Raw genomic sequence first — 15,085 nt, forward strand, 5'->3', positions numbered from 1 at the left:
CCATTTTTCAAATAGAAGGTTATCTCCAAATAGGATACTTGCACAATAATAGCACCTGGAAACACCTAACTTCTGGAGGATGGTGTACCTATCTGACACACAATCCTGTAGCTAAAGTTCAAACTTCAAGTGCCCTTTCCCATAGGTTTTAGGAAGGGGTTAAAATGATTGCACACAATTTAAATACTGCCTTGTCATGCATTTCACCAATAAGAAAGTTCATGAATGAAAGACATCGCACCTAGATTGATTCAGAGTGAATCTGCTGGTCCCTCCTTAAGTCAAATATTATTGTCTGCAATTGTGCACAAATGCAAAAGAAGAGACAGCTTTCTTTAGGAATTGCTGATGGAGTTAACGCAACCTTCACTGCCTGATCCTGAATCCCTTTCTCCCTATCAAACCTGGTCCTTCTTCTCGTACATTACACAAGATTTTGCAGTCAGCAACTCCGAGACAAATTTTTAAAAAATGGGCCGACACATTTTAAGTAATGTGTAATTTTAAGTACTTTTTAAAAACAGCTTGCTGAATAAGTCATAATAGGCTGAATTCATACATTCGGCTAAATTATAAGCAAGATGATTAGACTTACACAAAATCTTAGGACTAATTGAATAAGTTACATGAAGAAAGACTTATGACCATAATTGAAGTTGCTAATATAATCGTAAGTCATGTCAATCATTAATCAGGTCGCCCTGTGATCATGCTCAATTTTGTGATCTTTTCTATAGCAGTCATTAAGCAAACACCATGGCTGTTAAAGATGATCTATTTTCCCCAATTTTGGGCACGCTTTGCCAAAACTGGAAGTAAACGCCAGAAACCAACAAAAATTGTGGTCATATAACGCAGGACACTGCAAACCGCTGTAAATGCAAGCCAGTTGCCAAATGCCCAAAACAGAGGAAATTCATGAGAACTTCAAAAATGGGTTAGAAATAATTCTGGAGAGATCTTTTGTAACTCTGAACTGTTGCTAAGTAACTGGTTATTAAGTGTGGAGCTTTGTTCGGGTATTTTCCCACGTCATTGTAATTGTGCGTTCAAAGTTGTAGCAACGTTTCGGCAGAATCTCATCTGCCATCATCAGGCTTCTGTATAGTCATTCATATATATATCCAAATCATTTGAATGCCAAATAGGAAATGAAAGAAAATGCCAACAGATTTACAGCATACAAAATCATGGAGTTGGAAGAGGTCTTGAAAGTTTTCTAGTCCAACCTCCTTACTCAGGAAGGAGACCTTATACCATTCCAGACAAAAGGCTGTTCAACCTTCTTTTACGAACCTCCGGTGATGGAGCACCCAAAATTTCTGGAATCAAGTTGTTCCACTGGTTAATTGTTCTCACTGTCAGGAAATTTCTCCTTAGTTCTAGATTGCTTCTCTCCTGGATTGGTTTCCATCCATTGCTTCTTGTCCTGCCTTCATGTGCTCTGGAAAACAGGTTGACCCCCTCCTCTTTGTGGTAGCCCCTGAGATATTGGAACACTGCTATCATGTCACTCTTAGTCCTTTTTCTGATTAAATTAGACGTACCTAATTCCTGCAACTGTTCCTCATATGTTTCACCCTCCAGTCTCCTAATCATCACGGATGCTCTTCTCTGCACGCTTTCTAGAATCTCAACATCTTTTTATATCGTGGCAGCCAAAACTCGATGCAGTATTCCAAGTGTGGCCTTACCAAGGTATTATAAAGAGCTACTAAAATTTTGTGTGATCTTGATTCCATCCCTCTATTAAAGCAGCTTATGACAGTATTGGCTTTTTTGGCAGTGGCAGCACACCACTGGCTCATATTTAAGTGATTGTTCACTACTGGTTTTTGTCACCCCCCAAAATGCATGACTTTGTTTATTTATCCACCAGGTGTCAATCTGAGGTTGTATTTATTTTTTTAAAGCCACCTCTTCATTTTGCAGAAGCAGTGGTGCTTTTCAATCATTTTAGAATCTTATTAGCAAGGCTGGGAAAAAATAATTCCTGGATATTAAACCTCACTTTTAGGAAAGGGGTGGAAAAAGCAAAGCAAAGGGGTTAAATTCTTGGCACCTCAATTTTTCCTAGCCATACCTTACAAACATTTTCCTGAATCAGCACAGTGACTTACTGTTATATCCTCTCTTCTGTTATAAAGCTACCACTGTAAAAGCAAAACTGAAAATTATATATCAGATTGGGAGTTGCCAGAATTTTTTTTAATGTCTGCAAACCTACACCAACCCAGTACTAAAGGCCAGAAAGCAAACATATTTCTGGAAATACACAAGAAGGGTTGTACCCTGGCTTTGAATTCATGCAACTCCCTTCATACATAGTTAGAAAATAATAGGTATGGTAATCCAACATACTTCGAAAACCAAAAAGAATTCTCTATCAAATGGTAATGCAGAAACCCAAAAAACCCAAACCCTCAAAAACCCCAAACAGCATTGCTGAGGAAAGAAATGCATGATTTTTAAAGAAGGAGCAGAGAGAGTGAATGAGAGAAACACAAAAACAAAAGATAAGAAAGAAGGAACGGGGAAAAAAACCCAAGAGAAAACAATTTCCTGCAAGCAGCTGATAGAATAATGTGTGGCTCACAAGAAGCTCAGAGGATAATAAATCAATTAACATTCTAATGATAAATGTGTTAGTATTTACATATAGTATCTTTCAATAGTTGTACAGTATAATTATAAAAAAATAAGAAAAAAAATCAAAACAGAGTTCAATATTGATTTTTGATTTCTAACCTTCTTTTTATCAAGTAACTTCCATCTTACTTTTTGTGTTCCTTCTTACACCCTTTTAATCCCCAAATTCATTCATTCATTCTCTGTCTTTATTATTTTTAAAAATAACTCAAGGCAGCCAACATCTCTAAAAGGCCTTCCTCCACCCAAAATTCTAAAATAATCAGTTTAGCCTTTTTTTTCTTTCAGCAAAAAATCCATATAATCCATCCGATCTTTTTAAAAATTCTTTATCATTTTTCCTGACCAAACTGATCATCTCTATGAGTTCCATCAATGCTACAATCCATTCTTTCTGACTGTTTCTTCATTCTTCCATCTTTATGCATACAATAAATTTTACTGTCATTCCCCTAATAATAATTCTGTCATTATCTCAATGACTGTTGCTAGTATTTCCAATAATTTTCATGGCCTTTTCCTTTACTAGAATTAAGTTTCAAAAAGAAAAAAACCCCTAGAAAAAAACCCCAAACCAGTCATTTATGGACAGAAAAAAAAATTGGCTGTATTTTGGCAAAGCCAAAAATATTTTAAGGATAGAAAGAAATTGGATTTGGTTTCCAATGAAAAAAGAAAATTCTGCTCTTACTCGCTAGGGTTAGAACATCTTTACACGGAGTTGAGATGAGTTAAATACTACAAGGAGTAGTAACCAGCCAGGAGAAAATTGTAACCCTTCACTTTCCTTAAATTTAACAGCAGGTTAAATTAGATAACCATGGTTTTAAGGGTGGTATCTTTTTCTCTAAATAGAAGTTACAGATAATCCTTGAGTTATGACCGTAATGGAGCCCCTAAGTCATAACAGTCCTAAAACAGTCCTAAAAACCGATTTTAGGATTTTTTGTTGCAATCGTTAAGCAAATACTACAGTGAACATCATGGTGGTTAAGCCAATGCTGCAGTCACTAAGCAAACCCATTGTTTGTGATGGCACAGTATTAATGAAAACCGGAAATAAGTGTCAGTTTTTGGCAAAGCCAGCATAAACGTGGTCAGGTGATTGCGGGACACCACAAATGGCCATAAATGCACACATGTGCAGAGAGGAATAAAATCTTGTTATGCGAGTAGTACAAAGGAGCAATTGCCTCAGAGGACGGCTGTTTTACTTCTGAGTCAAAAAAAAAATTCCTTGCTTGTGCAAATTTGTAACTACACCCCAGAGTTTCAGTTAGTAAAAACAGGCAAAGTTGTACCTTTTACAAGGACTGATGTGAGCTGGTTTGCCTGTTTTCAAACAACACTACTATCCAAAAGGACACACATTCCTCTCGTAAATTAAAAAAATTAAATTAAAAAAACTTGTGGTTATCCTTCTCTACCAACTGCAATTCGAATATCGTGGTTTAATATATATATTTTTTCATCAACCGAGGGAAAACACATTCCCCCAAAGTATCCTCAGTCTAGAATGGGTAAACATTAACTAAATAGATGCAAACAACCCACACATCAAATATCACATACCAAGAGAGGTAGTAGTGTGGACTAAGTTGATGGATCAGGCCTAGAGCCATTTTAGTGCAGTATCTTAATTCAGTCTTTCTCAACCGTGGCAACTTTTAAGGTGTGTGGACTTCAACTCCCAGAATTCCCCAGCTGGTCTTGCTTTGCCAAGATTGAGAAACCATGGTTTACTTAATCATAAAGGTCAACCAGTTGCCTGGAAGGTGTCCAGAAACAGAAGATATAGCCCTTCCTCATTCTCGTTCCCACACAATCTAGGGCAGGGGTGTCAAACTCAATTTCGTTGAAGTGCCACATAAGTGTTGTATTTGACCCCGGTGGGCCAGGGTGGGCATGACCAGGGTGGCCACCGCCAGCTTAACAACACTTGTGTCGGCAGCACCTGTGGTGGCTCGAGTGCTTTGCCAGTGAAAACGGGCTCCCGAGCTCCGTTTTCGGCTGTGACGGCCTCCTGCCAGTGAAAACGGAGCTCGGGAGGGCCACAAGCAGCTTTCCTGAACTCCGTTTTCGTGGCAGAGGCACTGCGGGCTGGTCCTTCACTATTTCCAGGGCAGCCCCGCAGGCCAGATCTAAGCACCCCATGGGCCGAATGCAGCCCCTAGGCCTTTGAGTTTGACACCCCTGATGTAGGGTGATAGCCTGAGGTGTCCAACCTTGGAACTTTTAAGATTGTGGACTTCAACTCCCAGAATTCCCCAGCCAGCATGTCCACAATTCCATAATCCACAGGTCTTAAAGTTGCCAAAGTTGGACGCCCCTGAGAGTAATAACTGTCCACAGATGTCTAATGAAAATCTTAGCGACAAAAAATAAATAAATAAGGAGACACATCACAACATTGTGATGCAACCCTGCCTCTCCCTATTTGCCTCCTGACATAGGATGTGAGTCTCTTATGGTTTGTGTGGTGAGCTTGTCACCATCTTCCCATCCTTCCACCCCATGATCCCATCCGATCTCTTTTAAGCCTTCTGAGTCAGTAGCTATTATGGTGTCTGGTGGCCATGAATTCCACAGGGGAACAATAAGCACTCTGAGGGACATTTCTTCACGATGAGGAACCCTGAAGGGTGAATCTACGCCTGGACCTTCTGAAACGCAAGTCATACATATAGCAAAAGCGCTTTAGACTTATATACCACTTTACAGTGGTTTACATCTCTCTAAGCAGTTTTACAGAGTCAGCATATTTCCCCCAATAATCTGGGTCCTTATTTTACCCAACTCAGAAGCATGGAAGGCTGTGTCAACCTCGAGTCTGGTGGGATTTGAACAGCCGATAGTCAGCAGAAGTGGCCTGTAGTACGGTATTCTAACCACTGCACCACCGAAGCTCAATATTCATTTGCTCACCCCCAGGAACAGAGCCACGAGGGCCTACCACCAAGGACCACCAATCTTCCTTCAATCCCGTCAGATCTTAAACAGAATCTGGATTACCTTGCAGCTAGGATTAGTGAAAAGATTGTAAAAATCAATGGTGAGAACCATCTCATCTGGAATCATTCCATTCCAGGCAGTTCTCGACTTTCAACCATTTGTTCAGCAACTGTCCAACGTTACTAAAGACACTGAAAAAAGGTGACTTACGACTGGTCCGTCCCTTATGGTCAGCTTTGGAAGCCATATTTTACTTGGAAGCTTCGAGGCTGCCACATTCAGTGCCTGGGAATTTGGGAGGAGGGATTTCATAGTGGGGTAGAAGTCTAGACATAACAACATTCTTTTTTAGAAGTCAAGGACAAGTCACTCTGCACCTGGAGAGGAGAGTCTGGAAGAATGGCTCCAGCTGAGACGACATTGGACTGGGCCATGGGATGGACTGGTGGGTGCAGGGGATGGATTTTGAATTTCTATTGGGGAAGGGAAAATTTGGAACTTTCAGGTTCGGGTTTTCCCAGATGCGCCAATATGACCTCTCTAATAAATTCTTCCTTGGGTGAACTTTGTTTCTGAGTGCTGAATGGACACGGGGAGTTTCGCTGGAACGCTGACACTTACGACCTTTGCCGCGTTTGCTACGGTTGCAGGGTCGAAATTCGGGTGCTCGCATTTACAAGGGTGATGGCATCCCAGAGTCAGGGGATTGCCATTGTGACCTTCCTTAACCAGCAAAGCCGACAGAGGAAGGTGGATTTTCTCCACGGCCACAGAATCAGTGGTGGGATTCAAATTTTTTTTACTACCGGTTCTGTGGGCGTGGCTTGGTGGGCATGGTGTGGCTTGGTGGGCTTGGCAGGGGTAGGATAGTGCAAAATCTCCATTCCCTCCCCACCCCACTAACCTGCTTTCCAGCTCCGTTCTCCTGTGCAGGGAACAAAAGAAGACCCAGCCGATCAGCTGGGACTCAGAAGGCAGAGAATAGATGGAGACGGGGCCAGTCTCCGCTACCGGTTCTCCAGAACTGGTCAGAACCTGCTGAATACCACCTCTGCACAGGATTCACTTAAAAACTACAGTGATTTGCTCAACTGCCGTAGCGGTAAAATCGGGCACGGCTCATTTAACAGCTGCCTTGCCCTGCCTTTTAATCCTAACTGTAGTCGTGTTGAGGACAACCTGTAGTGTACTGGAAAGGCCCAATCGAGCAATATATGATTGGAAATTTCTTTTGGTCCTTCTTCGGCTGGTTAAAGAAATAACTGTGGGTGAGTGAGCATGATCTGCTCAGAGAAGAAGACAACGATATCCTGCTGCCCTCGAATAACCAAGATTGCAAAAAGACCAAAAACAAAACACACAGAGATGTCATTTTTATGTAGCTCTCTTTCCTATGTGGTCAGCCTTCGACTTTGCTGTTTGAGCCACCAGTAAAATCAATAAAGAAATGCTTGTTTTGACCGAACAGAAGGCAAAATTGAACAAATCTAATTTCTTTGTCTATCAATGCAAACTTCCCTGCGGGAAGGAACCAATGAAGGACTGGCGAACGAAATTTCTAAAAAAGGAATTATTAGGTTTTTAAAAAATGTTATTATATAAATAGCAATGTGAATCCCAGCTGGCAGCTCTTTAGCCGGTGCTGGCCTTCATATGAATTGAGTTCTTCTGAAGAAACAACAAACAACAACAACAACAATAATATCTGAACAGTTCCTAGGTCCTTGGTTAGGACTCAAGCTGTTGAGCTACCAACCAGCCCCAAAGGCTGTGAATCTCACTAAAGATTAACCAATAACAATAACAACAACAATAATAATAACAATCTAGGACTAAATTTACACCTAATACTGGTGGGAGTTTGATAATCCAAGCCCTAACCAAGGGTTAAGAACGGCTCAGATAGTGTCTGAGAATATAGGTAGTTCCCAGCAATGGTGGGGGTTTTTTGGGGTAAAATTAGAGTGTTCAAGTCCTGTAAATTCAACATTTCTAAATATTGAAGAAGTTCTTTAAGTATTGCTAAGAAGACTCCAATCACAATTGAATTGTTATTATTTTGAATTTATAAGTTGTCCAACCACCGATTCGTTGTAAAGTTTGGAGACTTTATCTCCATAATAATCTTTATGCCCCAATAGAATTCTGCACATTTTAAACAGGTTCCATTAAATTATTATTGTCATTGTTGTTCTATTATTCCTAAGAGGTCTCCAATCACACAACTGACTTATTATTGTTTTGAATTTATTAGCTGGCCAAATCCAGTGGACTCTTTGTCAATACCTGTTCTGTTTGGAGATTTTATTCCCGCCATAATCTTTTATGCTCCAGTAGGATTCTACACATTTTAAAGGAGTGTCATTAAACTATTATTGTCGTTGTTGTGATATTACTCCTAAATTGAATGGTCTGCTATTGGAACATACAGCTGAGTTTCCAGACTCTGTATATACTGTATATGCTAAAAGAGAGCCAGAGAAGGGAGTGAAAAAAGGAGGCAGCTGGTTAAAATAATGAATTCATTGACAAGAGGCTACTTCATCCAATTCTATCCTCACTGTCGCAGATCATGTCTGAAAACCGAAGGACGGAGTAAACACCACGCAGTCAAGAACCGGATCGTGAAAAGCAAGAGGTACGGTGGGTTATCAGCTCTTTTGACACCCACGCGGGATAAGGAAAAGGGAAATGTAAACACCCAGCAAACGGAAGAAAAGAGCAAGAGGGCAAAGGTTCCGCCCGCGGGGCTAACTTGTACCTCAAGACAAGTTACTAGTCCTCAAAGGTAGCACCGGTCCCTAAATCCACTAAATCCTAAAGCCTCCGATGCGCCGCAAACTGCAACCGTTTAGAAACCCTAAGTCCCCCCACCTAAAAAACGCCTTTCGGGGGAAGGATCGCGGCTCAAAGAAGTTGGGGATCGCGTGGTTCCTCCCCCCCCCGTCCCGCCTGCCCTCCCAGAGGATCCAGCGCAGGATCAGGATCGAGGAGGCGCCTTCCGCGGGAAGACGCCCTTCAAGCGAAGCGGTGGTGTACCTTTTCCTCCCGTTCAGCTTCACCCGGAGCGCTTGCCATCGCTTACCTGAGTGGGGGGGGAGAGAAATTCACCTGGCTCGCTGCCGCGCAGGTGGGAATAAGTTGACTCGCGTGGAAGAAAAACCCTCGGAGTCCCGGAGCAATGAGAGAGGGGAAAGGTGCGGGGAGGTATCGAGCGGGACGCCGGACGGGTCGCGGCTCCCTGGGCGAACAGGTGGAGAATAAGCCAAGCAGGTAAAAGCGACGCCTGGGCAGGTATAAACGCGGCGTCTCTCCCGCGCGCTCTCTCCGCCTGGTCTGGCCGGGACGGGGCGGGACTCCTGCAGAAGCTCTCCACGCCCCTCTCCCCGCGGTCATCCCGCCCACTGGGCAGCCTTTTGCCTCGCAGCCCCACCGGGCTGGTCAAGATTGCCGAGAGTACTACAGACAGTCCTCGATTTACAGCCATTCGTTTAGGGACCGTTTGTAGTGAGACACCGCCCCCCCCCATACACACTTCACAGTCTGTTTCTGTTGCTTCCCCCCTGGGAGGAGGTTTCCAAGTATTTCTAGCAGGACTTCCCAGTTCTGTAAAAGCTTCCTTCCCTATGTGCCACCCATCCGGTAAACTCACAGGATTCGTTTCTAGTGCCGTGTATGCTAGACTGTGTTGTTTCTCTGGGTCATATAATATATGTGGGTGCATGCATGTATGTATGTATGTATGTAATTATTCAGTCATGTTCGTAATGTTCATGAAGTATATATTGGAAAGCTTGGAAAGCTGTATGCAACGAATTTTCATTTTAATGTATGCCGACTAGTGTACATTCAAAGTGACAATAAAGTTTATTCTATTCTGTAGAATATTTGTAGCTCAAGATTGAATTATAGAGTCCTTGGTGTTCTCCAAGCTTGATTGTTTTCTTGCGGACGTTTCATGACCCAAGTAGGTAACATCATCAGTGCTGGAAGGGGATTCTATTCTATTCCATTCCATTTCATTCCATATTCTATATTCTGTTCTATTCTATTCCATTCCCTTCCATATTCCTATTCTATTCTATTCTATTCTATTCTATTCTATTCTATTCTATTCTATTCTATTCTATTCATTCCATATTCTATTCTGTTCTATTCCATTCCATTCCATATTCTATTCTATTCTATTCTATTCTATTCTATTCTATTCTATTCTATTCTATCTATGTCTATTCTATTCTCATTTCTATTCTATTCTATTCTAGTCTAGTCTCAGTCTAGTCTATTCTATTCTATTCTTCATTCCATATTCTATCTCTATTCTATTCTATTCTATTCTATTCTATTCTATTCTATTCTATTCCATTCCATTTCTATTCTATTCTATTCTAGTCTATTCTAGTCTATTCTAGTCTAGTCTAGTCTAGATCTATTCTTCATTCCATATTCTATTCTATTCTATTCTATTCTATTCTATTCTATTCTATTCTATTCTATATTGTATTCTATTCACGCTGAAAAAAATGACTCGTAACCGTTTTCCCCACTGGAGATCCTTGCAGCACCCCCATGTCACGTGATTGAAATTTGGAGGCTTGGCTACTGGCGTGTCTTTGGTGACGGTTTGCAGCGTTCTCCAGCAGGGTGCTGTCACTGCCTTTTCTGACCTTCCGACAAGCAAAGTGGATGGGGAGGTCAGGTTCACTTAGCCACGGTGTTACTCACTTGACCACTTGCAATGATTCACTTAACAAACCTGGCAAGGACGGCTGTAAAGTGGGGCAAAATTCACTCTCTTGCTTGGCGGTGGAAGTTTTGGGCTCAAGGGTTGTCGTACGTTGAGGAGTTTCTGCAGTTTTGTTGCTGTCGTTCTCTTACTGTAGTTTCGTTCCCGCTGGTCAAGGTGCTGGATTTGCACCAACGTCACCTATGGGACATTTAGAATAGAATGAGCTGGAAGGGATCTTGGAGAACCGGCAAACACCACCTCTGACTGGCCCCGCCCCCCTTCTATTCTCTGCCTCCTGAGTCCCAGCTGATTGGCTGGGTCTTCTTTGGTTGCCCTGCATAGGAGAATGGAGCTGGAAAGCAGGTTAGTGGGGTAAGGAAGGAATGGGGATTTTGCAGTAACCTTCCCCCAGGAGGGAGGAGGAAATGGAGATTTTACAGTATCTGTCCCTTGCTATGTCCACAAAGCCACGCCCACCAAGCCGCATCAAGCCCACCAAGCCACGCCCACAGAACCAGTAGTAAAAAAAAAAATTTGAAACCTACCACTGCAGCAAACTGATCCAAGTTTGCTGTCTATCGTGTTTCTTTTAAACTTATATTGGACATAAATACTTGGAGCACATTTATACAGTTGTGCAAATAAAGGATTTGGTTTTGGAATCTTCAAAAACAAAAAAAGAATAATTTCAAATTTAAACAGATTTAAAAGAGGAACAACTCTTCTGTCTGATATTAAGGCTTAGGACAAAGAGTCACTTCTCATGGGACGGATAGCTTAATTGGATTAATTAAGAAATAAAATGTTCTATGACATTTCTAGCATAGACAGAATGCCAGTCCTTGGGTTACCACATATGACCGTTGAACGCAGGAGAACAACAAAAAAAGGAATCATGCTTTCATGAACTGAGAATGTATTAAACACCTGATTGTGGTGTGCAAACCTTCCTGGCTGTATGATCGCCTCCTCCTTTTTTGCAAGAATGGCTCATCTCATTATGCCATCATGGGCAACAATCATTCTCACATGTGGCTCATTCAAAATGTGCAATTTGACTCAGCTCTGAAAGGAAAGCTGTGTGATAACGCAATCCAGAGATTATTTCTGATAACATACCAAGGTGTTGCCTTGTTCACAAGACATGCCTATTAGGGTTAATGAGGGTTCGCTGAAACCCGTTTTGGAGCTGTGTGAGTAATGTATTGTGTCATGGGTTATTTTTAAAGTCAAATACACACAACCTGTTTGGGCTAAATCAGATTTTTTAAAAATAATTTATCATTCAGACCATTCAACCCTAGTGTATTTACTACTGAAAATAAGCTGGAATTAACTTGCCATCTTGTATGAAACCTCAGGCCTGGTGGCTCAGTGGCTAAGACAGTGAGCTTGTCGATCAGAAAGGTTGTCAGTATGGCGGTTCGAATCCCTAGTGCTGCGTAACGGAGTGAGCTCCCGTTCCTCGTCCCAGCTTCTGCCGACCTAGCAGTTCGAAAGCATGTAAAAATGCAAGTATAAAAATAGGGACCCCTTTGGTGGGAAGGAAACAGTGTTCTGTACACCTCTGGCATTTAGTCATGCCGGCCACAGGACCACGAAGACGTCTTCGTACAGCACTGGCTCTTCAGCTTTGTAACGGAGATGAGCACTGCCGGAAATGACTAGCACATATGTGCAAGGGGAACCTTTACCTTTACCTATGAATCCAAGCACATTCCATTTTTCTATTTTCCTTCTCTCTGTGGGGATGCTGCAACAGTCATAAGTGTGAAAAATGGTCATAAGTCACTTTTTTCAGTGCCGTTGTAACTTTGAATGGTCCCTCCACACAAGCAAAGTACCAGCAAAGGAGGGGGAAAAAGCTCCAGAGAAGTTCCAGAGACAGGAAGTCTAGTCCTGCCAAGAATATAATAAGGGTTAACGGAGAGGCAGTTCCTTTAAGCAAGACCAAAATGTTTCCTTCCCGCCCTCCTTACAGGATTAGCCCAGTAATGTCTTCTAACAACTGGTTCTCTGAACTGCTTAGAATGTTAACAACCGGTTCTAGCAAATAGGTGCAAACTGGTAGAATCCCAGACCTGGTGTGTGCCACTTCCGGCACTTGTGGCATAGGTTTGCCAACACGGCTATAGTACAACAAAATATGGCTTTTAATGCAAAGTAGGAACCTATGAGTAACAGAATAACAGTTGAAAGGGACCTTGGAGGTCTTCTAGTGTAACCCCTGCTTAAGCAGAAGACTGTATCAGAGGGCCCCCCAAGCTTTTGGGTACCAGAGACCAGTTCTGTAGAGAGAGGTTTTTCTATGGACCGGAGGTAGCATGGTTTTGTGTGTTGCCTGCATCCCATTGATGGGACTTAAACTTGTTTGCACTGCTGGGGTTTCTGACATGCCATGGCTGGGGATCCCTGCCTTACACCACTCATAGACACCACTTCAGTCCAATTTCTTCTTAAAAACTTCCAATCTTGGAGCATTCACAATTTCTGGAAGCAAGCTGTTCCACTGGTTAATTGTTCCAACTGTCAGGAAATTCCTCCTTAGTTCTAGTTGCTTCTCTCCTTGGTTAGTTTCCATCCATTGCTTCTTGTCCTGCCTTCAGGTCCTTCAGAACAGGGGCCTCCAACCTTGACGATTTTACAACCCGTAGACTTCAATTCCCAGAATTCCTCTGGCTGAGAAATTCTGGGAATTGGAGTCCACAAGTCCTAAAGCTTGTCAAGTTGTAGACCTCTGCTTTTGGAGAATAGAGTGATCCCTTCTCTCCTTTGTGGCAGCCCCTTAGATATTGGAAGGCTGCGATAGTGGTCCTTCTGATCCTCAACGAGGCATTTTCTGGCAAGCAGCTACAGCCATCTGGTCACAGCTGATCTGTTATAATGGCATTGTTGGAAGTTAAAACCCACCCCTCTCCTGGAAAAATGAAACATTTTAGAATATACTAAAAAGGCAGAATATTTCCCCTAAAAGAAAAGTAGAAACTCAGAGAGACAGGAAACTCAGCGCCCCCCACTCACCTTTGCTAATGGGCCACTAAGGCCTGGGCCAGTCTATTCTACATAACAAAGATCTACCTCCTCCAGGTAGAGCTCTCATAGGAATTTCCCAAACCCCTTTCATTACATCATCATCAAGCAAGGCTCAACCAAGCCTGGGACTGAAGACAGCCTACAGAGTTGCCCCTGCAGGGCCCCCATGGGAGTCTGACAACCAACCAAATTCAAATCCCAACAGAGCAGAGGTGGCATTCAGCCGGTTCTGACCAGTTCTGGAGAACCCGTAGTGGAAATTTTGAGTAGTTCGGAGAACCAGCAAATAACAGCTCTGACTGGCCCCGCCAACCCCATCTATTCTCTGCCTCCCACTGAGTCCCAGCTGATCGGCTGGGTCTTCTTTTGTTGCCCTGCACAGGAGAAGGGAGCTGGAAAGCAGGTCAATGGGATGGGAAGAGAATATGGATTTAACAGTATCCTTCCCCTGCCATGCCCACCAAGCCACTCAATGTCCATCAAGCCACGCCCACAGAACTGGCGGTAAAATTTTTGAATCCCGCCAGTGCAACAGAGGGCATAAAACGCAGGGACTGTCTGCATCACTTTCCTTTTTTTTCTTCCCCACCCAGGAGCTCCAAGGCATGTGGTCCTGTCCACCATTAAACCATCTTTCCAAACAGCCTCCATGTTTCCAGTGTTTCTTTTGCCCCACTTGGAACTGAACTCAAAAGGATATTTCTTCCAACAGTATATTGGAGGGAGAAGGGGACTAGCTCAGGTAGGCGTTGTATATGGGTTGGCTAAAGTAATTTTTTTTCTCCCCGTGCAAAAATTACAAGAGCTGCATTAAATGACTGAACCTACCGACCATCTGTTGAGCTAACTAATTACCTTCCTGTTAATTGCAGTGCCAGGAAGAAGACGGATTTCTCATTCCCTATTTTTTTTTCTCTCTCTCTACATGTTTCACAGCTCTCTCTAACCCTTGATCGTACTTGGGTAAAAAAAATAAAATAAAAATGCTTACATTATGAGGGAAGCAATTCCAGAGCCAAGTTTCTTTCGGATCCTCCTCAATCCTTTCTCTTCAGCCTCAAGTGTTCTTTTGCAATAGAGAAACCATGTTGGCAGAGAGCAGCTCTTTATTTTTGGAACGGTTCCACCTCCTTATAACCACACTCCAAAGCTCATAATGAGGAGTTCAGGAACAACAAGATGGTGCCCCCGGGCCTACCAGCCATCTCTGGGACAGGAAGAATGCACATTCCACGCATGGTTTTAAAAACCAGTTGGACAGGTCCTGATGGCTGTGAGTTGGTTCTTTTCTTTTTCTCTCCTTTCCTTCCTCTTTCCTTCCTTCCTTCTCCTTCTCTCCTTTCCCTTTTCTCCTTTCCTTTTCCCTACCCCTTCCTTTCTCCTTTCCCCTTTCCCCTTTCCTTTCCTTCTTTTCCTTTCCACTTTCTCCTTTCCTTTCTTCCTTCCTTTCTCCCTCCCCTTTCCTCTTTCTCCTTTCCTTTCCCCTTCCCTACCCCTTCCTTTCCCCTTTCCCCCCTTTCGCCTTTCCTTTCCTTCTTTTCCTTTCCACTTTCTCCTTTCCTTTCTCCCTTCCTTTCCTCTTTCTCCTTTCCTTTCCCTTTTCTCCTTTCTTTTTCTTTCCCCTTTCTCCTTTCCTTTCCTTCCTCCTTTCCTTTCTTTTTCTTCTTTGCCTTGTTCTCCTCCTCCTCCCTTTCCAAGATCCAGTTCAGTGATGAGAAAAGT

The 15,085-nt window shown here is 42.7% G+C and overlaps 2 protein-coding genes across 3 annotated transcripts in view; both read right to left on the reverse strand.

The window, feature by feature from the left end:
• The window catches only part of PROSER2 (proline and serine rich 2), a 29,761-nt gene extending 20,811 nt beyond the window's left edge, over positions 1–8,950 (reverse strand). Inside the window, exon 1 of one of the 2 annotated variants that reach the window (XM_026707951.2) lies at positions 8,713–8,950. The gene's annotated coding sequence lies outside the window, so the exon portion shown is untranslated. Of the gene's footprint in view, positions 1–6,505; positions 6,650–8,712 lie in introns of those variants that run through there. The other variant, XM_087935270.1, reaches the window with a different exon arrangement.
• Positions 8,951–10,121: 1,171 nt separating this feature from the next.
• The window catches only part of ECHDC3 (enoyl-CoA hydratase domain containing 3), a 31,286-nt gene continuing 26,322 nt past the window's right edge, over positions 10,122–15,085 (reverse strand). The window contains exon 5 of the mRNA XM_087935274.1: positions 10,122–10,528. Within this exon, the coding sequence (XP_087791400.1) occupies positions 10,349–10,528 (180 nt within the window). The 3' untranslated portion in view covers positions 10,122–10,348. The remainder of the gene's footprint in view (positions 10,529–15,085) is intronic.

The sequence above is a fragment of the Pseudonaja textilis genome, chromosome 5 (genome assembly GCF_049901715.1).
Source record: "Pseudonaja textilis isolate UNSWEBS1 chromosome 5, rPseTex1.2, whole genome shotgun sequence".
Taxonomy (NCBI): domain Eukaryota; kingdom Metazoa; phylum Chordata; class Lepidosauria; order Squamata; family Elapidae; genus Pseudonaja; species Pseudonaja textilis.